Here is a 27,924-nt window from a genome sequence, read left to right as displayed (position 1 = left end):
ACCCAAATGAAAACTGCTCTTATAAAGAACCCATAAACTGCTCAGAGGCTCCAGTGGCCAGCGTAGAGCCCGTGGTGCGTGTGGACAGTGGGGACAGCCCCACCAGCCACCTCACCTGCCCGGTGCTCCCTGGGCCCAGCTCCCAGCTCACAGCTGTCCTCGGCTTTAAGTTCAAAGCCCTGTGATGAGCTGACGTGTGGGAGGTGTGACTTTGTCTTTAGGTGAGCACTTTAGGCTCCCTAGTACTGCTGGGGTCTCCAGGGTGTCTGGGGCCTGCGAGTGTGGTTCCAGCAGCTGTGGCCAGCCAGCCACGTCTGTGTCTCTGTGTCCACTTCTGGCTTAGCTTGGGCTCCTTGCCAGGCGTCTGGCCATGGACCACTGAGTCCAAGATGGGACCAAAGCTCGAAACCACCCACAGTTTTCTGACAGATCCATCATTCTCCTGGACACAGGGCTACTTGGGTACAATATTTAATTTTTGTAGCCCTTTATATCAACGTGGCTTTAAATTTAAAGACTAGATTGGGTGTAGTGGCTCACGCCTGTAATCCCAGCACTTTGGGAGGTCGAGGTGAGAGAATCGCTTCAGCCTAGGCATTCAAGATCAATCTTGGCAACATAGTCAGACCCCCATCTCTCCAAAACTTTTTTGTTTTGTTTTGTTTTTTTGAGAGAGAGTCTGGCTCTGCCCTCAGGCTGGAGTGCAGTGGCACTATCTCTGCTCACTGCAACGTTCACCTCCCAGGTATAAGCGATTGTCCTGCCTCAATCTCCCGAGTAGCTGGGACTAAGGCATGTGCCACCATGCCTGGCTAAGTTTTGTTTTTTTAGATGGAGTCTTGCTGTGTCGCCCAGGCTGGAGTGCAGTGGCGTGATCTCAGCTCACTGTAGCCTCCGGCTCCCGGGTTCAAGTGATTCTTCTGCCTCACCCTCCCGAGTAGCTGGGACTACAGGCATGCGCCATCACGCCTGGCTAATGTTTTGTATTTTTAGTAGAGACAGGGTTTCACTGTGTTAGCCAGGAGGGTCTTGATCTCCTGACCTCGTCATCCACCCGCCTCAGCCTCCCAAAGTGCTGGGATTGCAGGCGTGAGCCATCGTTTCCAGCCAAGTTTTAATATTTCCTAAGCATCTCTTTTAATAATTTATCGTGGAAGCCCAGGATGTGTGTTAAAATAATTTTGAACTCTGTCTTGAGTATAAAGAAATGGAATCTAAAGTGCTTTTAAAAGTCAGTTTTCAAAGTAATTGCAGTTCTTCCCCATTTTTACATAGTTTAAAAATACAAATCAGTGGCTTTCTCTGACGATTCTGCTGTCCAGGTCCCTCTGATTGCCTTTTACCCTACATTTTTCTGTGGGTTTTTAAGTCCTACCTAACGGAGCCTGGCCTACGTAGATGCACTGCGTTTCACGTCTCCCAGGAGCGGGCTCTCATTGGCAATGCCACGTGCGCCTTGTGTGAAGTCCGTGTGCTCAGCCTGCCTGAGGCGGGACTTCCTCCGTGAGACTGTTGAGTGGCAGCCGCGGGGCCTTGACGCTCTCTCTTCCTCTCTCTCGTCCAGTTTTCCCGAGCACCCCTGAGCAGCCAGGACTGCCGTGTCCAGGAGAAGACAGTGAGTACTGGGGTTTCCTACACTGGTCTTGCATGTCACGGGGTTGAACTATTGATCCGTTGTGCCAAGGAGGAGGCAGTGGTGCCGTTTTCGGAGGTTCACCCTCATGGAGCGTCAGGGCATGAGCAGCCATGGTGACCACAGCTGCTGCCTGCGCATGTTCTGGCTGACAGCACTGCGTGGTGGGAGACTCACTTGGCTGGTTGGTGGCATGAGAAGTCCAGGGGTGCCTTGCTGCCTCCCTAGGAGGGAAAGGCCAGGTGGGAGGCTGGACACTGCTCCCATGTGGCTGCCTCAGCTCATGACCACCCCCAGGCCAGTTGTCTACTCCTGGTCCCTGCTGGCCCCTGAGCTGGAGTGGGGGCTCCCTCCATTCCACGCTGGCTCCATCGGGAGGAAAGTGAGTCCCGGGTGTTGTGGTTTCAGAGGGAAGCTTCTGACCTCACTTCCTACCACATCCCGGAGACCGCTGGGCCCATGGCTGTGTTTGATGGGGTTCCACCCCACCCTCCAAACCCCACACTGCCTCCAGCATCCGTGCCACGCCTTGTTTGTTGTGTGGGCAGGAGATCCTGGACCGAGGCCGCTGCCTGTCCAGTGCAGGGCACGTGGCTCAGTGCCCTTCGGGCAAGGTGTCCCCAACCCCTGCTGCCAGGGTGCACACCAGGTTGGCCTCAGGCTGGATGCTGGGTGTTGGCGGTGCCCTGTGTTGGGCAGGAAGTGGAGGTGGGGGTAGATTCAGGCCAAGAGGGCGAGTGGGCAGTTGGGGTTAGAGTCTCGGCTTCCAGGGAGAAGTAGGGTCGAATAGAGGTTTGGCAGCGCTTAGCGTAGGGGAGGCCCCAGGAGCCACGGGATTTCCATGATCACCCCGGGGAGAGGGCAGCGTGGCATCCTGGCTTCAAGCCCTCAGCCAACAGAGGTCCCTGAACTGTGGCCAGCAAGGCTGAGGAGACATCCAGAGGCGGGCCCTGGCAGGAGTGGAGCGGGTGGTCCGGGGCTGGACCTGCCCAGGGGCTGGCAGGAGGAGATGGGGTATGGCCATGGCAGGCAGACACCACCGGGAGGTTTTGGCAGCACGAGGCAAGTGTGAGGAGGCGGGGGGTGGGGCACGTTCCTTTGTTCAGCCCTGGTTGTGGCTCTTGGAGATGGTACCACCTGGGCTGGAGAGATTGGGGACCCTGTGTGTCCCAGTGGGAGGCAGGTAGAAGGGAGATGATGTGTGACGTCCACGGTCCTGGGTGGGAGTGGCCGGGCGAGGGCACAGGTTGGAATTCAGAGGCCATGTTGAGAAGGCGGTGGGGGAATGGGGAGTCCCAGGGGTAAGAACTTTGGGGGCCCTGAGGGTGCCGGACGGAGTCCGCCCAGGCTGGCGAGGTCCAGGAGCAGGGGTGGATTCTCGGCTGCAGTTTTGCCTCAAGTGGGACTGGGGCCGGCTTGTGGGCTACGGGGGCCCTGCAGGGGTGTGGGTCAGGGAGAGACTCGGGCCCTGCAGGGATGTGGGTCAGGGAGAGACTTCTGAGATGCGGCTGTTCTGGGGGTGCCTGGAGCAGCTCAGGGTGGGGCTGGGTGCGAGTACATAACGTTTACGTAGACACATAAATAAAACATACTCCCCGTGGGTAAGACGATGGTTGTGCCCTCCACAGCGCCCTGCAGCCTCATGCTGCTGCTTTGTAGGAGGGGACCACGGGCCATGTTTATTTGCCACCTGGATGATTTTTTGACTTGGTGACAGGACTGTGCTCATCTGTCCCATGTGCGCTGAGACTGTGCACACCCAGAGGTGTCCACATGTGGCCAGTGTGGCCCCTGGGGGCGGGGGAAGCCTGCCGTATTTCTGTGACATGTCTGCCTCTTGTCTCAACCCTGCCTGGGGGTCTGGGGTCTGCTTTTTCTGTCTGCGACCTCAGCGGCGCCTCTGCCCGTGTGGACAACCTGCCGGCCTCACGTAGGGAAGGGGGGGCCCGTGTTTGCTCGGCCACTGCGGTGGAGGAAGGGGAAGTTGGGGGGGGTCACAGGATGCCTCGAGGCCTGGGCTCTGCAGGGGAGTGTGTTGTGGGGGTGGCGGCCGCGTCACTGTGGGGAATGCGGAGAACGTGGCCAAGCCCCGAGGAAGGACCTCCTGGGGCACATGAGTAGGTCCTTGAGATGTTTACCGGGGGTGGCTCCACGGCTTTGGGGACCACTCAGCCTGGTTGGGGACATTCCGCCAGAGCCTCTGGGGTAGCCGTTGCCGAGGAGGTCAGAGGTGGATGCCGGGGGTGGGGAACCCCGCCCCGCCCTGCCCTGCGTGCTGATGTCCACCTGGACGTGGGTTTATGGTGCTAGTGTCAGGAGTGTGTGGGAACACACCGCCCGCACGGGGTCCCAGGCCACCAGGGCTTGGGGGGCTGGCGCTCTCCCTGATGTCACACGTGTTTCTTTCGCTGTGACTTCGGTGCTCATCTCAGGCAGGACACCCTGCTCTGGTTGCCAGTGGCCGCCGCCCGGGGCTCTGTGGTTTTAGCGCCTGTGGGGATGTTCACAGGTGTTTTGTCCTCAGGCAGCACTGCCCAGGCTGAGGGTCAGTGAGAAGGGTCAGACCGGGAGGTGTGGACAGTGGATGGAGCACGCCAGAGGCGGATGAGGGCAGGACTGCGGCTGTACCGTGGGCCTGGTTCAGACGCCTGGACGTGCCTGTCTCACCGTCAGCAGAGGACCTTCTGGCACATTCTATGTGTGTCTAGATGAAGTTAATTGGTGTTATAGATTTCTAAAAAAACTCTCTACTTGCAACTATCAACTCTGTGTAGTTCCAAACCCAAAATATATTCCAAAAGGAAAGCCCGTGCCCATCAGCGGTCACTCCCTGTTCCGCCCCAGCCCTGGCCCTGGCCACCTCCGCTCGGCCTCTGTCTCTGTGGCCCTGTGGATTCTGGACGTTTGGAGTCCGTGTGGCCCTGCGGATCCTGGATGTTCGGTGTCTGTGGAATCCCGCACGTTTGTCCTTTTGCCTCTGGTGGCTTTCACCCGCCTGACCTTCCCAAGGTTCTTCCATGCTGGGGCATTCTTAGCACTGCAGATCTTTTTTCTATTCTGGTAAAATGCACATAACGTCTATTTTTGCCATCTTAACTTTTTTTTTTTTGGGGGGGGGTGGGGGTGGGGGACGGAGTCTTGCTCTGTCACCCAGGCTGGAGTGCATGGTGCAATCTTGGCTCACTACAACCTCTGCCTCCCAGGCTCAAGCAGTCCACGCACCTCAGCCTCCTGAGTAGCTGGGATTACAGGTGTGCGTTACCACTCTTGGCTGAGGTTTTTTTGTTTTGTTTTGTTTTTTGTAGAGATAGGGTTTTACCATGTTGCCCAGGCTGGTCTCCAACTCCTGGGCTCAAGTGACCTACCCATCTTGGCCTCCCAAAATGCTGGGATTACAGGTGTGAGCCACTGAGCCCGGCCCCATCTTAGCCATTTTTTAAAGGTACACTTCATTGGTATTCAATACTCACATTGCTGTCTAGCCATCATCACCGCTCATCTCCAGAACTCTCTTCATCTTCCCAGACTCAGCCTCTGTCCCTGTGAAACGCTCACTCCCCATTCTGCCTCCCCCAGCCCCGGCACCCACCCACCGCTTTCTGTTTCTGTGAGTTTGGTGACTCTAGGGTCCTCCTGTGAGTGGAGTCACACAGGATCTGTCCTTTTGTGACAGCTTATTTCACTCAGCACTGTGTCCTCAAGGTGCAGCCATGAGCAGCCTGTGTCACAGTCTCCTTCCTTCTTAAGACTGAACCGCAGGCTGTTGCCTGGATGTATTTTGTTTACCCATTTCTGTCGGTGGACACATGGGTGACTTCCACAGTTTAGCTGTCGTGAATGATGCTGCTGTGAGCACGGGTGCACGGTGACCTCTGGAGACCCTGCCTTCAGTTCTGGGTGTAGACCCGGAAGTGGAATTGCTGGATCATTGATCATTCTAGTTTTATTTATTTTTGAGACAGCGTCTCGCTCTGTCGCCCAGGCTGGAGTGCAGTGGCATGATCTCGGCTCACTGCAGCCTCTACTTCCTGGGCTCAAGCGATTCTCCTGTCTCAGCCTCCCAAGTAGCTGGGACTGAAGGCATGTGCCTCCACGCCTGGCTAATTTTTGTATTTTTTGTAGAGACAGGGTTTCATCATGTTGCGTGGACTGGTCTTGAACTCCTGGGCTCAAGCAGTCTGCCCACCTCAGTCTCCCAAAGTGTTGGGATTACAGGTGTGAGCTACCGCACCTGGCCGATAATTCTGTTTAAAGAGCTGCTGTGCCCACGGTGGCTGCAGCATTTTCCACCCCCTGCAATAGTGCATGAGCGCCGCTGTCTCCCATCTTCTCCAGCTCTTGCCTTTTTCTGTTTTTTGACAGTAGCTGTACTAATGGGCGTGAGGTGGCATGTGATTGTGGTTTTGGTTCTCATTTCCCTGGTGATAAGTGATGTTGAGCATTTTTTCATGTGCCTGTTGGCTATTTATATATATATTTTGAGATGGAGTCTTGCTCTGTTTCCCAGGCTGGAGTGCAGTGGCACGATCTCAGCTCACTGCAACCTCTGCCTCCCGGGTTCAAGTGATTCTCCTGTTTCAGCTTCCCGAGTAGCTGGGATTACAGGCACCTGCCACCATGTCCAGCTAATTTTTGTATTTTTAGTGGAGATGGGGTTTCACCATGTTGGCCAGGTTAGTCTCGAACTCCTGACCTCAAGTGATCTACCCGCCTTGTCCTCCCAAAGTGCTGGGATTACAGGTGTCAGCTGCCATGCCTGGCCTTGTTGACCATTTCTGTATCTTCTTTGGTGAAATGTCTGTTCACTTCCTGTGTCCATTTTTGAATGGGTTGTTTGGTTTTTTTGTTGGTGAGTGTTAGTAGTTCTCTGTCCTGGATGTTAATCCCTTATCAGATATGTGATTAGCAAATATCTTCTGTTCTGTGGGTTGTGTTTTTACTTTGTTGATGGTGCCTTTTGATGGACAAAGTTTTAAAATTTTCCTGAAATCCTGCTTAATGTTGTTTTTTCTCTTGTTGCCTTTGTATTTGGTGTCACATCCAAGAAATCACTGCCAAATCCAACGTTGTGAAGCTTTTCCCCTTCTTTTTCATCTAAGGATTTTATAATTTTAGGTTTTATGTTTAGGTCATGGATCTATCTTGAGTTAAATTTTGTATGTGGTGCAAGGTAAGTGTCTAACTTCATTCCTTTGCATGTGGAGGTCCAGTTTTCTTAGCGCCATTGGTGAAAAGACTCCCCAGCGGATGGCATTGGCACCCTTGTTGAAAATCGTTTCACCATATATGGAGGGTTCGTTTGTGGAGTCTCTGTTCTAGTCCATTGGTCTCTGTCTCTCTCTTTGAGTCAGTGCCACACTGTTTTGATCACTGTAGCTTTGTAGGAAGTTTTGAAATCAGGAAGTGTGAGCCCTCCAGCTTTGTTCTTCCTTTTCAAGATTGTTTTGGGGTCCCCTGAGATTCCAGATGAATTTTAGGACAGACTTTTCTATTTCTGCAAGAAAACATTATTGGGATTTATGCAGGGATTGCACTGGCTCTGTAGATCACTTTGGGTAGTCCTGATGTCTTAACAGTATGAAGTCTTCCAATCCGTGAACTGAAATGTGTTTCCATTTGTTTACGTCTTCTTTGATTTCTTTCAGCAGTGATTTACAGTTTTCTTTGTACACATCTTTCACCCCCTTGGTTAATTCCTAAAAGTTTTATCCTTTTTGATGCTGTCGCAAGTGGAATTGTTTCCTTAATTTCCCTTTTGGGTTGTTTATTGTAAGTGTATAGAAGTCCAGTTGATTTTTATGTGTTGACTTTTTTGCCTGCTGCTTTGCTGAATTTATTAGTTCTAACAACTTTCTGTGGAATCTTTAGGGCTTTCTTACATGTAAGAGCATATCTTCTGTGCACAGAGATATTTTTACTTTTTCCTTCCTGATTTGGATGCCTTGTATTTCTTTATCTTGCCTAATTATTCTGGCTAGAATTCCACTACTCTGTTGAATAAAAGTGGTGTAATCAATCATCCTTGTCTTTGTCCTGATCTTCAGAGAAAAGCTTTCAGATTTTCGTCACTGAGTGTAATGTCTGCTGTGGGTTTTTCATACGTGGTTTTTATTATGACGAGATAGTTTCCTTGTATTCCAGGTTTGTCAATTGTTTTTATCATGAAAGGGCTTTGAATTTTGTCACATGCTTCTTCTGCATCAGTTAAAACAATCGTGGTTTTTTTCCTTCATTTTGTTCATGTGATATATTACTTTAATCTTCATACGTTGAACCATCCTTGCATTCTATGAATAAATCCTGCTTGCTCATGGTGTGTAATTTTCTTGATATGCTGTTGCATTCATTTTACTAGTATTTTGTAGAGGATTTTTACGTCTGTGTTTATAAGGGACAATTACGTCCATGTTCATAAGGGATAATTATGTCCATGTTCGTAAGACTCAATGGCCAGAGGTTCTTGTCGTGACTTTGGCTTTGGTGTCAGAGTAGTGCTGGCCTCACAGAATGAGTGAGGAAGCGTTCCTTCCTCTTCAATTTTTTTGGAAAAGTTTGAGAAAAACTGGAGTTAGTTCTTCAAGTGTTTGGTAGAATTTGCCTGCAAAGTCGTGAGGCCCTGGGCTTTGCTTTGTTGGGAGGCTCACTCACTCTCTCTCTCTCTCTCTCTCTATCTCTCTCTCTCTCTCTCTCGGAGAGAGTACAGTGGCTCGATCTCAGCGCATGTCACCCTCTGCCTCCTGGGTTCAAGTGATTCTCCTGCCTCAGCCTCCTGAGTAGCTGGCATTACAGGCATGCGCCATCATGCCCAGCTGATTTTTGTACTTTTAGTAGAGATGTGGTTGTGCGTGTTGGCCAGGCTGGTCCCGAACTCCTGACCTCAAATGATCTGCCTACCTCGGCCTCCCAAAGTGCTGGGATTACAGGCTTGAGCCACCGCACTTGGCCCTGCTCTCATCTTTATTATTCCCGTCCTTCTGCCAGCTTTTGGTTTGTTCTTTTTGTGGTTCCTTAAAGTGTAAAATTTGGTTGTTAATTTGAGATCTTTCTCGTTTTTTTATTTCAAATATTTATTACCATAGCCAGGCGCGCCATAGCTTATGCCTGTAATCTCAGTGCTTTGGGAGGCTGAAGAGGGATGATCACTTGAGGCCAGGAGTCGGAGACCAGCCTTGGGCCACATGGCAAAACTGTGTTTCACACACACAAAAAGTTCATCACTATAAATTTTCTCCTGAGCACTACCTTCTCTGCATCCCTGAAATTTTGATATGTTGTGTTTCTATTTTCATTCATCTCTCAGCATTTTCTGATTTTCTTTGTGGTTTCATCTTCTATCTGTTGGTTGAGTGTGTAGTGTTATTTCCGTATATTTGTGAATTCTTCTGTTTTCTTTCTGTTAACTGATTTCTAAGTTCATCTCAATGTAGTTGGAGAAGATACTTTGGATAATGTCTGTTTTTTCAGATTTACCGCAGCTGCATCTGTGGCTCACTGGTGTTGTGTCCTGGAAAACGTCCCCTGTGCGTTGAGGTTGTGCCCTGTTGTGGGTACAGTGCTCTGCTGTATCTGTCAGAGCTACGTGGTTCGTTGTGTTGTTCAAGTCTTCTGTTTCTTTACGTGTCTTCTCCCTAGTTGGTTTTTCATTCCTTTTTATAGCTGGATGAATTATGTGATGCGATTCACCCTGTCTGTCTGTCCATTCCTCTGCTGATGGACACTGGGGGGCCGGGGCATTCAGGGCTGAGCGTGTGATGAGATCAGGAGCGCCTGGTTTTTGGGGGGAGGTGAGGGCTGGTCACGCCCTGATCGAATGGGGATCCTCTGTGTGTATCCGTGGCGGCCTCGTTGGTGTTGAGGTGGAGTGATTGGGTGGTGGAGCTTGGGTCTGCGGGCTCCACCTGCTGCCACGTGTGCCTGGCTGCCCAGGGCCCAGGAGGGTGGTGGCACAGGGGTCCACATGAGGGGCCGCAGGTGCCTCGGGTCCCTCTGCCGCTTATTTCTCCATCTTCACTGTCTGTCCGCTGCAGCACCGGGTAAGGCGCTGTGTGGCCAGTAGATTCCCGGGTCCCTCTACTTTGTCCCTCCTTGCTGCATCTGGTCATACAGAAATGGTGTGTGTGATTTTTTTTTTTTTTTTTTTGAGACGGAGTCTCGCTCTGTCGCCCAAGCTGGAGTGCAGTGGCCGGATCTCAGCTCACTGCAAGTTCCGCCTCCCGGGTTCACGCCATTCTCCTGCCTCAGCCTCCCGAGTAGCTGGGACTGCAGGCGCCCACCACCTCGCCCGGCTAGTTTTTTGTATTTTTTAGTAGAGACGGGGTTTCACCGTGTTAGCCAGGATGGTCTCGATCTCCTGACCTTGTGATCCGCCCGCCTCGACCTCCCAAAATGCTGGGATTACAGGCTTGAGCCACTGCACCCGGCCGGTGTGTGTGATTTTTATTTCAATACTCAAATCTGTTAATATTTTCCCTTCTGGCCAGGCATGGTGGCTCAAGCCTGTAATCCCAGCACTTTGGGAGGCCGAGACGGGCGGATCACGAGGTCAGGAGATCGAGACCATCCTGGCTAACACGGTGAAACCCCGTCTCTACTAAAAAATACAAAAAAACTAGCCGGGCGAGGTGGCGGGCGCCTGAAGTCCCAGCTACTCGGGAGGCTGAGGCAGGAGAATGGCGTAAACCCGGGAGGCGGAGCTCGCAGTGAACTGAGATCTGGCCACTGCACTCCAGCCTGGGCGACAGAGCGAGACACCGTCTCAAAAAAAAAAAACAATTTTCCCTTCTGGCTACCCCTAGTGATACAAATTTATTTTCTAGCATTTTGGTCTTTGAGCCGCTTTGCATGAGTGTCTGTGTCAGGGGTGGTGTCGGCTGGCACCTGGGCCAACCTGGGAAGGGCCCTTCTCTTGGACTTGAGCGGATGAGACTCACAGCCCAAAATGCAGCAGGTCCCTCAGGCAGATCCTCGGTGCAGATCCCTCAGGCCATGGGACACTGGACGTTGGCGGGCCTGTCAGCCTGAGCCACGTCTGCCATGAGAGGCAGCAGTACGTTCCTCAGGGCAGCGGTGAGACCAAGGCTGGATCCAAAGACCTCCGAGCAGCTCCTCTGGGGCAGATCCCAGCTGCAAGCCACAGCCCAGCTCTGGTAACAGGAGAGCATCGCTGGGAGGTGGGGCGGCCCAGCTTTGATGCAGCCACGTGGGAGGGCCACTCTCAGAGATCCCCCTCCTTCCTCGCCACCCCTTCTCCAGAAGGGAAGCTGGAACCAGGAGGCTGCAGACCCGAGGCCAAGGTGTGGCCAGGCCTGGCTGTCTTGGGAGGCTCTGAGCAGCCTGCTCCCTGGCCACCCAGCTCTGGGGCTGCTGTCAGCTCTTGACTTGTAGACGTCACTCCAGCCTCTGGCCTGTCACCCTGAGGCCCCCCCATGTCTGTGTCTTTTCTCACGGGGACACGGGTGGTCGGCTTTGGTCCCCACCCGGGCAGTCCGGGACACCCACCTTGAGGCTTCGACTTAGTCACATGTGCAGGAACCTTTTCCAGAGGAGGGTCGTCTCGCAGGTTCTGGGGCAGGATGTGGACTTACCGTTTTGGGGGCTCATCTTCAATGCACCACAGTCGACTACATCAAGGTCTGCCTCTGATCTTATGGGAGTGCTGGGTGGTCTGTCCCCACCAGCAATTTGTGGGTGGGCTCTGTCCCCAGGAAACACTCTCTGCCCAGGCCCCCGCCCCGCGAGAGGTTCGTGCTGCCAGTGGCGCTGGTCACTGGGGCCATGTGCTGGGCCGGCACCTGGCAGGACAGACGGCAGGCGGCTCTTCTGTAGGCTCTTCCAGCCGGCGCTCGGTGTAAATGAGACTGACGCCCCTTTTGGACCCCTCTAAGTAGGGAGGCCTGGGTGGGCAGCCTCCCCTCAGAGTTGGGGAGACGTGGCCTGGTTCCCGCCAGTTCACCACTCTGCCAGCCGCTACCAGTACACGTGGCCCAGTTCCCATTGTCACCACCCTGCTGGCCGCCACTGGAACACGCGGCCTGGTTCCCGCTGTCACCACCCCACCGGCCGCGTCTTGAACGGCGTCCCTACTGCAGTCGCTTGTCCTTAGTGTTCCAGCAATGCCCCAACCGATGCAACCCTCGGAGCCTCCGTCAGCCCCGTCCGGGAGAGCGCCTCCCCTGGTCCGTGCTGTGCTGGTTGAAACTGAGATCCTCCAGCCTTTGGCCTCTCCGGACCTAGCCCCAGCTGCGGGCCCCAGCCATGGTGGTCCCTTTGGGAGGCATAGTCCAGGAGGTGATGGGCAGCTGGAGAACCCCCATGGCTGGAGGCTGCTGCGCCTGGCAGGGAGGGTACTGGGCAAGGGGGCGTGGAGTAGAAAGGAGTGGGTGTCCAGAAAGTTTCTGGGGCTCCACCAACTAGAACATTGCCATTACCTTGAGGGAATGGCCCGTTTAGTGGTGCCTTTTCTTTACCTGTAAAACGGGGTGATTATAAATAATACCATGTTTGTAAAAGTGCTTAGGATCAGACTCCCCTTAGAGTGAGTGTTGATACCTGTCTCAAAGGACAGTAGGTGGACGTGGCAGGGAGGGAGATGTCAAGACGACAGCCAGGGCCCTTTCTGCCACTTCTCCTGGTGGGTGGGGGGCAGTCCCCTGAACCCCGGCAGTAAGAGAGGGATCTCCCAACAGCCTGGCCCCGCTGTGTTGGCTCCAGGGGATTCCTGGAGGAGAAGGTGCTGTTTCTAGATGGCTGGGCCCGTCATGTGGAGGGAAGGGGGGCGCTGCAGGCAGCTGTTCCAGTCTCCCTTTGGGTGGAGTCATTTCTGCTGCTGCTCCCGTCCAGAGGCTCTGGGGCTCCTCCGTGGGTCGCCTCAGGCCTGGGCAGCATCCATGGGACAGGGTGGTCCCCAGTCAGTCCCCATTGGCCTCCCTGTGGTGTGTGGTGAAGGCTCAGGGTGCCCGCCCTGTGGAGGAGGTACCGGAGGAAGCCTGGCTTTGTACCCAGACCCTGCTGAGGGCAGCGCTGGATGGTCTGCTGGACCAGGCCTACGAAGTCCTAAGAGTCCATGGAGGAACTACCAAATCCGCTGGGCTGGGCAGCCGCAGACCCCACTTAGCAGCTGGTGGTTCCTTGGGGTCATCAGACCAGTGCTGGCTGCCCCATGCATTTCCTGTTGTTGGTCTCTGCCTGTCCACAGCACAGACAGCATCCCTGGGCAGCAGAACCCTGCTCCAGCCTGCACCCTGGGTAGGGGTGTCCTCCGTGCCACATTCTGCCCGTAGCAGGCAGCCCCACCCCACTGTAGCCCATCTTGTCACTTAGGGTGATCCTGGTAGTGGGTTCTGGAGCCTGGAACACTTGGGCCAGGCGCCAGGCAGCTGGGACCCTCCCGAGCCTCACCCCTTGGGTCTGATGGGGCCCCTGGGATTTGACCGGGAAGACACCTTGACTGTTGCCTTTGCCTCTGGGTATATCCCCTGCTCAGCCCCTGAATCCAGCTCCAAGGCCATTTCTACTTGGCAAGAAGGAGGTTTTCATGACCAGGGATGTTAATAGCGGGTTCCTGGACGCAAGGGTGGCAAAGTCGCCTTGGCCTATGTGGGGGGAGTGGAGGAACCTGGGCTCTCCCGGGCTGGTGGTCCTGGGGCAGATAGCAGAGGAAGGGGCTGGAGCCACATGGGTGGAGCCACTGGGGGGCGTGGAGGGGCCCTTCCTGACCCCACAGTAGGGGCCGGGGTGGGGCTGGTGGGGGACAGTCCTCAGTTGCAGGGGCCAGGGTGGGCCAGGAAGAGGAAGGGGCTCTGGGGTGCTGGGGCCTTCTGGCTGTAGTGTCTCACTCGGGGCAATGGCGGAATCCCTAGATCTGTCCCCCGGCCCGTCTGCCTCCCGTCCTCATAACCCTGCAGGCTGGGGCAGGGAGGGGTCCTTGGTGGGGCCACCGTCCCCACAGGGACGTGGAGGGTGCTGGACCCGGGGTGCCGTGGAGTCGCCTGCTGGGAGCAGCCAGTGCACCCGGGCGTGTGACCTGGGCGGTGTGGGGGCCGAATGCTCAGGTGGGCGCCTGTGCTGCCGGGTTCAAACCCCACCGGCAGGGAGCCTGCGCTGTGACTTCGGGCAAGTGGGTGGGGCTCCCCGTGCCTCAGTTTCCTCTTCTGTAAAAGGGGCTTTGTGAAGCTCAACAGAGTTTAGAGGAGCTCCTGGAACATGGTAAGTGCTCAGTGAGGCTGCCTTGCCGCCTCTCCCACCCAGGGAGGGTCAAGTGGGAGGAGAGCGGCCCCACCGAGCGTGTTCCAGGCCCCCACGGCGTCTGAGAGGAGGCAGCCAAGCCCAGTGAGGACGCTGCTGGTGTCCTCCAGGCCTAGGTGGGCGGGTTACCACGGAAGCCTGTCAGCGGACGCCTGTGAGTCCCTGGTATTTATAGGTATGTCTGTTGTTTTATTTAAAAATCCGGTTTCATTCAGCTTTGTCTCAAATTATTTGCAACAAACTGGAAAAGCTAGTTTTCCCCCTAAAATAGGCTTCTAATAAAATTGACAATCTGCCTGCTGAGCCTGAATGTTCTAGAGTTCCGCAAAACTAGGTATTTTGGGATGGATTAGGAGAAGGGAGTTGGCTGAAGGACAGTGGTCGTGATGCTGAGCCGGCCGTCTGTGTGAAGTATGCATTGGACCAGGATAAATGCGTATTTCCCATGGGAGCCCAGCGTGGCTGTGGTGTTCGGTGGTCTTATGATTTTGTAGGCCTAGCCAGGGGTCTGCGAGCTGCTTCTGTCCAGGGCCAGGTAGTTGAAGCCTGGGGTTCTGAGCAGGCATGGGCGGCACCCGAGGAGGTGCATGGCCGTGTCCCAGTGAAACTTTATGCATGCTGAAATCTGAATTTTATAGACTCTTTTCCTGTGTTTCAAAATATTATCCTTTTCATTTTATTCAGCCAATTAAAAGCATAGAAATCCTAGCTTGCGTGATTTGGAGCACCAGGCATTGTAGGTTGCCAGCCCTCGTTCCCCGTAGATTTGGGGGCTCGAGTGAGACGCCCAGGTTAGGCTTATGTGTTTCACATTTTACGGAATGCCCCTTGCATAGCTGGCCAGTCGCCTGACGAGGGAAGCTTGGCCTTTTGGAGGAGTGGCCGTGCCTCGTGGTGAGCTGCTGACAGAGCTGGAATTTGAACCCTGGGCTTTGGCCCGGCTTCCACTCCGTGGATGCAGATAAACACGGGTTTATGAGCTTGATGATTTAAATGGAGGTTTTATTCCCGTTCAGGCAGGTATGGGAGGCCAGCGATCAGGAGATGATGCTGTCGAGAAGGTCGTTTATTACTCAGCTCCCGAGAGGAGGCCTCCTCATGCCTTGCAGGGCCGTGTGGGGAAGTGCCGAGTGGGTTAGAGGCGGGGGATGTGTGAGTGGGGGCCTTTACTGTGGTTTCCATGGGAAAGTGGGGGGACTAGGCATTGGGTCGGCCAGGTGGAGTAACTTCCGCAGGCTCTGGGGTGCAGGGGCTGTCCCTGTGACGTGGGGAGGCCCCCAGGACGACTGGGGGCCCGTGTAGGAGGTGGGCCCAGGCGAGGGTTCTGGGTTGATGGGTTTGCATTTGGAAGGTTCACTGTGGGATGAGTCATTTGCTGTCTGTAAGAATCGGTTGGCCCCTTGAGGGGCCGTCCTTCCAGAGTCAGCAGGGCCACAGGTGCTGGAGCATTGAGGGCACAGCACGTAAGCATGCAGGGAGCGTGTGGTGTGACTGGTCAGAGCCACAGGTCTGCAGGACACTCCCCTCTGTCCCTCTGCACCCCTAGTGCGAAGCCTGGCCCATGTGGGGTCAGCACAGGTGCCGAGTGGAATTGCGGTAGCGGGCAGAATTCCCAGCCGAGCACCCTGCCGCCTCCCGTGTTTTTTATGACTAGAAAAATGCCAGCTCTCATTTTCCGGTGGTGCCTGGGTCCCAGGGTTTGCCAGGGCACCAGGGTGGGGGTTGGAGGGCCAGGCCACCCCGCAGCGGTGGTGGCTCTGGGTCTGCCCAGGAGCCCGGGCTGGCCACAGCCAGGCACAGCACAGCACAGCACGTGAGGTCCGGCCTCGGAAATGGGGGTGTCTCCTGCCTTAGGCTGGGGGTGTGCGTTTCCAGGCCACATGGGACAGTTTTCAGCCTGGGGAAGCTTGGCCTTTCCTGTTCCCGCACCCTCCGCCCACCGTCCCTGCACACACTGGTGGGGTTCGTGGGGTGGACACCACCACATCACAAGGCCCCCATGCCTCCTCTCCTCCCCTCTGTTCCGGGGCCTCAGGACAGTGCTCGGGACCCTTGGCCATTGGCATTGAGCCCATTCACAGCCTCTGGATGCAGGTCAGAGGTCACTTGCCCCGGCCACAGCTGCACTGTCCCCCACTCCCAGCCTGGCAGGCCGACCTGCAGGACCCCGGGCTCAGCTGGGTTCTGTTCCCATGTTGCATTTTCAAGGTCCGCTGAGTCCGAGCCCTGCCTGGGTCTGGCTGCTGCCCGCACGCTCTCTGTGCTGTGCTGATGCAGAGATGCTTGTTTTCCTGTGACGTCAGCGTCAGCTCCTCCACATCCATGCCGTGTTTTAGTTTGTGCCTCAGCTGCTGGCTACAGCTTCCCGGGGGAGCCGGGTACCACCCGGGCCTGGAGACATGAGGAGGCAGGGATGTGAGGGGCGGGGGACAGGACAGCCGGCCTTCCGTTAAATATCTGCTCCTCGCGCTCGAGCCTCCCTGCCTATTGTTGGGCCGGAGGCGAGCCGGCACAGCATCAGCTTGTCAAAGGGAAGGAAGATGCCTCCCTGCACGCCCGCCGCGCACAGAGCATAAAGAATCTGCGCTGAGGAGGCAGGAGAAGAAAGCTGGTGAGTCGGGGGCATCTCCCCTGTGGATCGTCCGCGCCCCCGGGGCTGGGCCAGCCGTGCTGCAGGCCGTGCGTGCGGAGGACGGTGCCCGAGTCAGCATTTTGGGTCTGAGTCCCGTCGTTGCCGCCGCCTGTGCACTGCACAGATGCTCCGGGCAGCAACACGGCTGGTACCCGGGCCGGGGAAGGCGTGCGGCTGCAGCAGCTCCCGGCGATGTCAGGGGAAACGCAGTGAGAGGCTGTTGTTTTGCGGGTGACAGATTTTTAGAAACATAAGGCTGTGGAGGGACCTTCCGAGCGAGGCAGGGGCTGCCGGAGGGACATGCTCACCCCGAGGACGGACGGTGTGTGGCCCAGGCCTGGTGGATGCGTGGCGGCGGCTGCGGAGGGCTGGGGGCCAGGGGGCTCGGGGAAATCGTTTTGGGCTCATCTGCCTGCCTGGCCCTGAGGAGTCGCTGGCTGCTGGGAGTTTCGCTGTGGCCGATGCTGTTTGGTTGTGGGTCTGAGTCTGTGTCAGGGCCAGGACGGATGGTATGTCTGCCGCTTCCTCTGCATTCTGCAGATTGATGGGACCACAGGAGTGAAGTCTGGAGACCCCAGGTGCCAGGACTGTGGCGGTAACAGCCGGCACCTGTTCCAGGCTTGCAGTCTTTCCATCTCGAGCCTGCCCTCCCACCTGTCTGAACCCCCGTTTTGCATTGACAGTGTTGGTTTGGCGTCTGGGTGGCACGGCCAGGGTTAATGTGCACGGCTCACTCCATTGGGGTCCTCGGATGGTGGTGAGGAGCGGGGCTACAGCGTCCTGTTTTCTATTCTGAAATGGTTGCAGGTAGACTCGGAGAGGTCTGGGGGCTGCACGGTGTTTGGCAGGGATGTGGCAACGTGGGTGCTTTTCTGACGACCATTTTGCAAGGTGTTTTTGTAAAAAAAAAACAAAACAACACCCAGCCTCCCCAGTCAGGCTTGTGGGGAGCTGTGGGCCTGGGGGACTGGGCTGCTGGGGAAGGCGGCTTTCCCCCTTGTGGGGTGCTGGGTGCTGGGGAGGCTGGCAGCACGCCCCTCCCCCGGGCACGAAGGGACCTCAGCAGACACGGGGCCGCTCTGCACAGCCAGCGTGGGCCGCAGGGGTCCTTGAATGATGAAGCTTCTGTGTTGATGGGGCGAGTGGGAGAGAGAAGGAGCTAGGGTGGTTTTCACACGTGCGCCTGCCTGCGAGGAGAAACGTGCTGTGTCATCGTTTCCTCGGTGCCTGGGACGGCTTGGCCTCTGCTTTCGTGTGAGCCCACGCTGGCTGTGCACAGCTGGCACGGTCCCTCGCGGTGGGAATACACTGCTGGGTGGGAGGGCTGTGGCCAGGGTCAGGATTCGAGCAGTTACTGGCTTTTGGTCTGATGGCCTTCGGTGGGTGAGTCAGAGTCAGGATGAGGACAGACTGGGGGGCCACGGGCTGCCCCTGCAAGCTGTTTGGTGTTGATGCGGCCGGAGCCGGCTGTGGTACCCGTGTCTGCGTCTCGGCCAGATCGGCACACATCTTCCACATTCCTGTCCCAGCTGCATCAGCCGTCAGTGGGGGTCCTTCTCCGACTGTCTTCCTAGACTTGGGAGCCACTGGTGGTTATGTAAGGAGTTGTGTGTTCCTCTGCCCAACTCCAAGCTTGATCCCACCTCCCAGACTCACCTCCGGGCTCTGGGCTCTGCTGCGATGTTTCCGAGGCTCCCGGTTAACCAGATCCATCAGCCCAGAGTGTCCACAGGGCGCCTGAGAGCCCGGCCCATCCACACTGGGTGCCCCAGACCTTCTGTGGGGTCTGGTGGGGACCTGCCAGGGCTGTCGATGGCCCCAGTGGAGAGGCCCACTGAGCATCCTCAGAAGTTCCCGTGTTTGTGACCTGCTCTCGTGTGTAGCGGTGGGGGCTGCGTCTCATCTGCCGGACGTTTCTGATTACCGAGGACTCAGCCGGGCACATGAAGGTTGAACCGTCGGGGGGCGGGGGGGACCGTCCATGGGGTCAGGCACCAGCCTCTGCTGAGGACCCCAAAATTGGGGTAGCCGTCCTTTCCTGTGCTGACGTGGAGCTTTTCCCAGGAGCTGGGCAGGGAGCTGTTGCAGGGCCAGGCCCCTGAGTGGGCTGTTTGGGGCCGGGGCTGAGGGGGTGCCCAGTGCCGTCAAGGAGAAGCCTGTGGGAAAGTGTGAGGACATCTGGAAAACCAGTAGCAGGTCCCTCGCTGTGCTGGTCATGGTGCTTGAGTGTGGGCGCGGCAGGTCTGGTCTCCTGGCGCCCACTCACTCCCGGCCATCTCCCCACCTCCCACATGTGGCAGGGGGAGCAGAACGTGCGGCCACCGCTCCTACCAACCCTCACGCCACAGGCTGGACAGGCACCCTGAGGCTTCCCCGTCTCCCAGCCCCTGGGGTCGGCACGATGCTGGGCCTCCAGAAATGTTTGTCGTTTTATGCAAAGGGCAGAAAAAGCTTTGTTCAGGCCAGGTGTGGTGGCTCACGTCTGTAATCCCAGCACTTTGGGAGGCCGAGGCGGGGAATCACCTGAGGTCAGGAGTTCAAGACCAGCCTGGCCAACATGGTGAAACCCCGTCTCTACTAAAAATACAAAAATTAGCTGGGCGTGGTGGCGGGCACCTGTAATCCCAGTCATTCGGGAGGCTGAGGCAGGAGAATCGCTTGAACCTGGAGGCGCAGGTTGCAGTGAATTGAGATTGCGCCACTGCACTCCAGCCTGGGCAACAGAGAGAGTGAGACTCCATCTCAAAAAAAAAAACTTTATTCAAAAGAAGCCACCTGAACCAGTCAGTCATCCAGTGTTCAGCTTGTGTTTGGTCATAAAGTGACGGCAGTTGTCACTCATACAGGAGACGCTGTGGCAGAGTCCCCTCCACGCATCGGCGCCTGGCGGCGCATTTCTAGGATTCTCCTGAACACGCGAAGGAGGGCACCCACCACGCTCAGGACTGGCTGCTTCTCTGTGAGGCCTCCAGGCAGAACCAGTGATTCCACCGTCTCCGGGCAGCCTTGCTGGGCCCGCAGGTCTGTGGTTCCCGCTGCGAGAGGATCAGAGTCGGTAGAGGCGCGACGCCAAGTTGACAGGAACAGATCCCTGCTGCCGGTTGTTCCGGCGGCGCCGTGAGCACGTCTGCCGGGTGCGAGGGTGCGGGGGCTTCGTTTCGTCCACGCTCACGTATCGGGTGCACAGGAAGAGCTTACACGCACTCTGGTGGGTGGAGGGGCCCTGACCTGATGTTGTCTTTAAATAGGGGGTTTGAGTGTGTCTGGTCTTTCTGAAGTTTTCTTTTTTTTTTTTTTGAGACGGAGTCTCGCTTTGTCGCCCAGGCTGGAGTGCAGTGGCCGGATCTCAGCTCACTGCAAGCTCCGACTCCTGGGTTCACGCCATTCTCCTGCCTCAGCCTCCTGAGTAGCTGGGACTACAGGCGCTGCCACCATGCCCGGCTAGTTTTTTGTATTTTTTAGTAGAGACGGGGTTTCACCGTGTTAGCCAGGATGGTCTTGATCTCCTGACCTCGTGATCCGCCCGTCTCCGCCTCCCAAAGTGCTGGGATTACAGGCTTGAGCCACCGCGCCCGGCCTGAGGTTTTCTTTTTTAACGTCTCTTCTGTGGGAAGTTTGAAAAGATTCGACTGACTGCAAGACGGAGCCGCCCTGCGTCTGGAGGGGCCGTGGGGACCCAGGGTGGACTGGCGGCTCCGCCCCATCGTGGGCTCGGATGGCTTCCTCTGTTTGCTCCTCACCACACCTCAATTGTTGAGAGAATCTCATGAGGCTGTATCAGGTGTACACAGGCCAGGCCTGGTGTCTTGTCCTGGTAAGGAAATTGTGGTGTTGCCCTTGCTGAATGGTTGTGTATAAAGTTTGCATTGTACATTCTATTTAAAATTTTATTTTGAGTTTTCCAGATTTTCTGTTGTAAGGTGTTGATAGTCCTGTGGGACTCACAAAGAGAGAACAGGTGTCCCTGGTCCTCCCTGCTGCCCCGGCTCCACCCCCTGGAGGGGGTCAGAGCAGTTTCTTCTTGACATTTATTTCCAGATTTCTAAATGACACGTTTCTGCTGCTATTTCTAGACTTTTCCATTTAGGATGTTACTTCCCCACTTTCTCTGGGACACATCAGCCTCTCTTCCTTGTTCCATCCTCCTGATGGAGTTACGTCACCGTTTATTGGTTTCCGTCGTTGAGTGTTTACCTAATTGTGGGTGATGTGAATATTCATGAACTACCAGGATTGCATTCCCTTGTTTGCACAACTTTTGGTTTTCTTTGGACTTAATACATCGTGATTGTTTGAATCAGTTTCCTAGAGGTCTTGTCTCCAATTTACTCCAGTTTCCTCTTCCCAGCAGAGGGGCAGCTCCTGCCGATGCCTGCGTCACCTCCCTCCTGGTGCACCCGGGCCCCCACACCCACCGTAGGGCTTCCCTGTGCCCCGAGCTGGGAACAGCCCCCTCCTGTCTCCTCTGCCTACAGTCTTGATCTCTGGCTCCCTGTCTTCATCTTTCTTGGCTTAATCTGCGGTTAAGACCTCTCCAGCGGCTTTCTGAGAAAGACGGCGTGGGAGGCCCTTTTGGGGGATCTAGTTGGAAAATGCTTTTCCTCCAGCCACACACTTAAGGATAGTTTAGCTAGGTATGAAATTCTGTGTTGGAAAGAATTTTCCCTTTGCATTTTGAAGGAATTGCTCCACTGTCTTCTGGCTTCTTGTGTGACCGAGAAGTCAGGTGCCATTTTGATTTTGTATGTGTGTTTTTTGGTCCTGAAAGTCTTGTAGAATCTTTTGTCTTCGGGGTTCTCAAGTTTCACGATAATGTTCCTTGTCGGGGGAACTTCTTTGTCTCTTGTGCTGGGAACTCGTGCTGTGGAAACTTGCAACATTTGGATGTGGGCAGCTTTACGCCCAGTGATTTATCCCTCGGCCGACTCCCCGTCTCTGACTGTTTTTTAGAGTTAACACTGATTGTTTGTTGGCCCTCCCAGGCTGGTCCTTTAATTCTCTTCTGTTTTCCGTTTCTTTGTTTATTTTATATTCTAGGAGATCTCTTCCGATTTTCCTGTCCAAACCATCTATTAAGTTTGTCACCTTGTTCCTGTTCTTATCTTTCGTTCTCTTTTCTCTGAAGGTGCCTTTTTAAGGCAGAGTGTCCTGCCTTTGTGTCAGAGGCATGTCACCCTCTTTCTCCGGGGTGATTCGTCTCGGCTGAGAGGCACCGGGGTGTCGTGTGGTGGTTCACAGTGCCTGGCACATTCACGGCTGCAAAGGCTTCCCGTGTGTAAACTCATTTAATCTCCTCAGTTTCCTGTGGGGTGGGCATCATTGTTTTCTTTGTTCTGGGGAAAGAACAGCACCAAGGCACAGAGAGGTCAAGAAATTTCCCAAAATCACACAGTTTGAGCCGGGACTCAAACCCCAAGGGCTGACTTAAGCCTATGCTATTTGCTGCGTGCCCCGGGGCCTGAAGCTGTGTGGTCAGGCCCCAGCTCTGCTACTCACCAGCCATGTGACCTCGGCCACAACGCTGTCCACCGTGTCCCAGACCCTCGTAAGTGGGCGTGGTGGTAAAAGGCTTGGCTCCCAACTCTGTCACGGGATTAGTAACAAAGCCACAGGACCGGCCCCGCGGCTGCTGCTGATGGCGGCACACAGTGGGAGGGTGTGGCTGGCAGCGGCTGGTGACAGCGTCTCCTTTCGGTGTTTTCTTTGGCCTCGTGCTCAGTTGTTTTCACTGAGGGTCCCTTTTTCTGTCTGTCCTGTGGCCTTTGCGGCTTCCTCGGCCCCTGGTGACCGTTGTTTGGCTGCCCACGTTGACTTGTGGGCACCACAGAGCTGGTGGTGGCGGAAGTCCCCGGGGCAGTGTCCTGCCTGGGAGGGCGCCTCACGCCTGGTAAGGAGTCTGCTGCCCCCGCAAGCCTTCTCATTCCCTGGCTGCCTTGGGTGAGGAAGCGGGTCTGGCGGTCGAGTCCTCAGTGACTGGGACCCTGCACCGCAGGCCCCCCGCTGTCCGGCTACCTAGAGCCTCTGGCTCGGGGCCCTTCTTTGGAGTTTGGCCCAGTGCGGTCTCCTGGTGGCCACAGGGCCTTTTGCCTTCTAGGTCCCAGGGCATCGCTGCCCAGCCCCTCCTCCTCTTTGCTGTTACGGGTTTATTGGAGTTTTTCTTCCTTTGGTCTTAGCGGGGAGGGTCAGTCAGTGATGTGGTTGCACTGCTGTGTCCACCCGGAAAGTATCGCAATGACACCTTCTGAAGGCTGAAGTCTGCAGGAACACCAGAGTTGGAGAAGGTCTTTAGGTAGGGGCAGTGTGCATGGACGTGGCGGTGTGCGTGGACGTGGCGGTGTGCGTGGACGTGGCGGTGCGCGTGGGCGTGGCAGGTGTGGACAAGCACGTCCCACCGCTCTGCATCCTGAGGGGCCGGAGGGTGCAGTGCAGGGTGTTGAGGACAAAGGCCCTTATGTTTGTTTTTCCTTGATGCTGTCCCCTGTGCAACCTGGGGGCAATTTTCAAATGCTTGGCCCAGGTAGGTTGGTTCTGTCACCCCCTCTTTCAGTGGGGTGTTGGGAAGACCGGTTTTTGGAACAGTTTCAGATTTATAGAAAAATCAGGACAGGAGTAGAGCACAGGCATTCCCTGCTCCCTCTTGGTCGGCGCGATGCATGAGTTACACTTAACCAGCCAGTCTCGGCACCTTTCCAGCTAAGGCTTTATTCCGCTTGCCTCAGTCTCCCCTCCTACCCCCTTTCTGTCCCGGGATCCCGTCCAGGATGCCACGTGGCACTTACTGTCACACCTCTTTAGGTCCCTCTCACTGTGGCCGGTCTCTCAGACTTGCCTTGTTTTCAGCGACCTTGGTAGTTTTAAGGAGGGCTGGTCAGGTGTTTTGTGGGACAGCCCTTCATTGGGGTTTGCCTCATGTTTTTCTCGTAAGGACTGGGCTCTGGGTTTTGGGAGGAAGGGTGCAGAGGTGAAGCCTCCTAGTATCGCTGGGTCCAGGTCCACACCCTCCACACAGCCTGTCTGTGTTGGCCTCGCATGTCGCCTGGCCGTGGCGTGTTTGTCGGCTCACACCTGCCTGTGCCTCTTCCCCGTGCCGTCCTGGCTCTGCGGAGTAAGGTGTGTGTGGCCCACACCTGAGAGGTGGGGAGCGACATACGTGATGTCGCACAGAACTGGTACGTCTGTTCTCCCATTGGTTATTTAATCATTCATTTTTGTCCATGTGGACTTGCAGGTATCAATTTCATAGTTGGGTTAGAGTCGGATACCGTCTCACTTATTTTATCGCTCAAATTTTTCCAGCTTTGGGCACTGGGGCCCTTGCAGGCTGGCTGTTGGGGCCGCGATCAGACCAGATACTGGGCAGGTTGGGGGTGGGTGCTGACAGGTCTCTGGCAGGAGGGGGCAGGCTGCGGGGAGCAGTGGGGAGCAGATCCCAGGTCCTGAGGTGGGTCTTGGGCGAGTCTGGGCTGTGGGCATGGATCCCCAGGAGGGGCCTTTGTGGCCAGGATGTCCTGCAGCTGCAGACCCCGCTGTGGGGTGTGGGCTCTGGGAGATGATTGGTGCTGCAGCTGGGGCTCCAGGGTCGTGCCAGGGTGGTGCTGGGTCAAGGCGGGGAGGGGAGAAGGCATCACACCGTGCCTGGACTCAGCAGCATGGTGATGTCGGGGCTGCAGGGGAGCTGCCCCCGCCCAATACTCTTCTCCCAGCTGAGTCGGCAGTGCTGTGGGGTCAGCAGCCCTGGCTCTGCATGGGGCTCGTGTGGGACGCGGCAGGCCCCCGGATCGCCTGGCACCAAGTGCAGGCACGCCCCCCTGGGCACAGAGCGGCATCATTGCTGGCCCCTCCTGCCCATTTGTCCCCTGCTTGGTGGGCAGTCCTCTTGTTTTGGAAGCGTGTTCAGTTATCTTGTGTTGCATAATTTGTTCACATTGAAGCAGGCCTGATCCGGGCTGCTATGGTTCCGATCGATGCCCAATAGGACACCACAGTCGTGCCAAGAAGGTGCCTAAGTGTCTCTCTACACGGCCAACCGAGGACGGATGTGGTCAGAGATGCTGAACGCACCAGATGGGTTCTTTGCAGCCCTTGGCAGCATCGCCCGCTTTGTCCCGCCTGTCGTGTGCGTCTTTTCCCTGCTCCAGGGCTGTGTGTCTGGCGAGAGGGAGGCTCCATGGCATGACCACATGTGCAGGAGCTGGAGACTGCCGGAGCGGCTGTTCAAGATGGACTTGGTAAATCACCTCTTTCAAGCTGCCGGCTGCCGTAGACGGAGTGAAGTCTGGTAGCTTTTATTTATTTATTTATCTTGGCCAACAGAGAGAATCGAGTTTGCATGGAGATGGTAATTTCGTTCTGTGAGTGTAAGATCACGTCCACGTTCCTAGCGACGGGTTGTGATGTGGGCAGTGCTGTGCTGGTCAATGCTCTGTGAGGAAGGAACGATGGTGGGATTTGTCACTTGGTCAATTTTCCTGGTGTAAACACTCCCGCTTCGGCCGATTTCAGGCTGCCAAAGTAGGGGGGTCATTGAAGGTGGAGCTGAGCAAGGGCACACACGGTTGGCTTCCGAGAGTTGGTCCTCCTGCCCAACCCTACCCTGGAGATGGGATGTCAGGGAGACTTGGTTCCATTTGTTTTTTTGCCTGAGCATCTCGGGGCGGCTCTGAGGACACCTGTCCTCCTTCACAGTGGCACTCAGGATCCTGTAGCAGGGAGAGGGTGGAGGGGCGGCCGTGAGGGCGTGAGGGACGGGGTGGAGAGGGTGGCAGTGAGGGCATGAGAGGGTGGAGAGGGTGGCAGTGAGGGCATGAGAGGGTGGAGAGGGTAGCAGTGAGGGCATGAGAGGGTAGAGAGGGTAGCAGTGAGGGCATGAGAGGGTGGAGAGGGTGGCAGTGAGGGCGTGAGAGGGTGGAGAGAGTGGCAGTGAGGGCATGAGGGAGAGGGTGGAGAGGGTGGCAGTGAGGGCATGAGAGGGTGGAGAGAGTGGCAGTGAGGGCGTGAGAGGGTGGAGAGAGTGGCAGTGAGGGCGTGAGAGGGTGGAGGGGTGGCAGTGAGGGCATGAGAGGGTGGAGAGAGTGGCAGTGAGGGCGTGAGGGAGAGAGTGGAGAGAGTGGCAGTGAGGGCATGAGAGGGTGGAGAGAGTGGCAGTGAGGGCATGAGAGGGTGGAGAGGGTAGCAGTGAGGGTGCAAGGGAGAGGGTGGAGGGGCGGCGCGAGGGAGCGAGCCACCTCAGGCAGCAGGTGAAGGACAGGTGTCCACACCTCGGGTACCCCCGTCCTCCCTCTCCTCATGTCCTAATAAGTCTGAACAGGAAGTTACATTTAGGGGGCTGTACAGTGAGTTGTAAATACCTGGGTCCAAATTTTCAAACACGTATCTTGAGCGTTTCCCTGTTGCCGGCCCCAGAGCATTTGGTTCACTGGGTGGAACATGCTCGGAGCCCCGGAGGGATTTTGTGGGAGGAAGGGTTGGTTCAAGGGGAGGTGGCTGCGTCCGTGTCCGGACGGAATTACTCACTGCCTGTCCCTCCCTGCAGCTTCTGTCCCCTCCTCGCCGGTCTCTGATTCTAGTTTCAGGCTCAGCCAGTGGTCTCAGGACCCCCCCACACTCATGAAAATTATTGAGGTCCTCAAAGAGCTTTTGGGTACGTGGGCTGTAGCTGCCAGTGTGAACTGTACTGAAAATTTAGAACGAGGAATATTTATTCCTCATTAGCTCTAATTAATTTATGATTAATTAGATTAATTCTAAAATAATAAACTCATTGCCTGTTAACATAAATCATAGCATTTTAATGAAAAAAGGACCATTTTCCCAAACAAAATATTCAGCAAGAGAGTGGCAACGTTTTTGCATCTGGCTGAGCAGAAGACAGTCGGGCCATCGCACCTGCTTCTGCGTTCAGGCTCCTGCGGTGTTGGTTTAAGAGTGGGAGGAGGCCGGGCGCAGTGGCTCAAGCCTGTAATCCCAGCACTTTGGGAAGCCGAGACGGGCGGATCACGAGGTCAGGAGATCGAGACCATCCTGGCTAACCCGGTGAAACCCCGTCTCTACTAAAAAATACAAAAAAATAGCCGGGCGAGGTGGCGGGCGCCTGTAAATCCCAGCTACTCGGGAGGCTGAGGCAGGAGAATGGCGTGAACCTGGGAGGCGGAGCTTGCAGTGAGCTGAGATCCGGCCACTGCACTCCAGCCCGGGCGACAGAGCAAGACTCTGTCTCAAAAAAAATAAAAAATAAAAATAAATAAAAAAAGAGTGGGAGGAAATCCAGTGTGTGAGGAGGCTTGGGGAGTTTTAACAGCCTTTTCTGTGGTAAACGTGGGTATTCTTCTTTGATATTTCTCTAAAACTCAACATGTGGTTATTTCTTAAATGTCAGTTGAAACATGGAATCTGAAACTGTATTGGTGTCATTTTCCTGCAGTTCTGTTAAAAATCCACTGGTCTCTTTTGCACTCAAATAGGTTCATTACCCATGCGTGTGTTTTAAAAATCACATGTTGGCCGGGCGCAGTGGCTCACGCCTGTAATCCTAACACTTTGGGAGATCGAGGCAGGCAGATCACTTGAGGTCAGGAGTTCGAGACCAGCCTGGCCAACATGATGAAACCCTGTCTCTAGTAAAAATACAAAAATTAGCCGGGCATGGTGGCAGGTGCCTGTAATCCCAGCTACTTGGGAGGCTGAGGCACGAGAATCACTTGGACCCGGGAGGCAGAGGTTGCAGTGAGCCAAGATGGTGCCACTGCACTCCAGCCTGGGTGACAGAGCGACACTGCCTCAAACAACAACAACAATCGCATGTTGGCTGTTAGGAAACGTCACTTCACTGGGTCCTGCAGGTCTTCCAAAGTGCCGGGGAAAACTCCCCCCATGCTCATGAGGACAAGTGTGAAGAAGGCAGGTGCTGTCCTCTTCAGATTATGGGCATAGCTTGCAGTCGCGGCTCCCCTGCCTGGTCTCCGGGACCCCCAGGCACCCCCAGATCTCCCTGGCCTCAGCCAATTCCCACCGCTTCACCATATGGCAGAACACATGCGCGGCCGGCTGGCTCACAGATGGACGTCCCTGCGTCCGGCCCGCCCACCTGCAGTCCTGTGCGCTCACCCTGCCCTGGTCTCCGCCTGGACTGTGGATGGGGGTGAGTGGGGCAGGGAGGCGTTCCGTGCCCACCAGCTCTCAGCGCCAGCCACCCGGGCTGCCCAGCATTGGGTCTGTGTGGCAGCACCTTGTCAGTAAGTGGAGGTCAGATGTGGGGTCATCCCAGCATTTCAGGAGGCCTAGCCGGGTGGATCACCTGAGCTCGGGAGTTTTAGACTAGCCTGGGCATGGCAAAACCCCATCTCTACAAAAAAATATAAAAATTAGCCTGGTGTCATGGTGCACACCTGTCGTGCCAGCTCCTTGGGGAAGCTGTGGT

The 27,924-nt window shown here is 55.8% G+C and overlaps 1 protein-coding gene across 5 annotated transcripts in view; it reads left to right on the top strand.

The window, feature by feature from the left end:
* Positions 1 to 27,924, top strand: part of PRKCZ (protein kinase C zeta) — a 142,352-nt gene that overhangs the window by 6,696 nt on the left and 107,732 nt on the right. The window contains exon 4 of one of the 5 annotated variants that reach the window (XM_033228672.1): positions 1,565 to 1,615. In XM_033228672.1, coding sequence (XP_033084563.1) covers positions 1,565 to 1,615 — 51 coding nt within the window. Of the gene's footprint in view, positions 1 to 1,564; positions 1,616 to 16,025; positions 16,831 to 24,637; positions 24,737 to 24,777; positions 24,860 to 27,924 lie in introns of those variants that run through there. The other 4 variants (XM_033228676.1, XM_033228675.1, XM_033228679.1 and 1 more) reach the window with 4 other exon arrangements.

This window comes from Trachypithecus francoisi, unplaced genomic scaffold (assembly GCF_009764315.1).
Source record: "Trachypithecus francoisi isolate TF-2019V2 unplaced genomic scaffold, Tfra_2.0 Lachesis_group12, whole genome shotgun sequence".
In the NCBI taxonomy this organism is placed as follows: domain Eukaryota; kingdom Metazoa; phylum Chordata; class Mammalia; order Primates; family Cercopithecidae; genus Trachypithecus; species Trachypithecus francoisi.
This window is presented reverse-complemented; position numbering and strand designations above follow the sequence as displayed.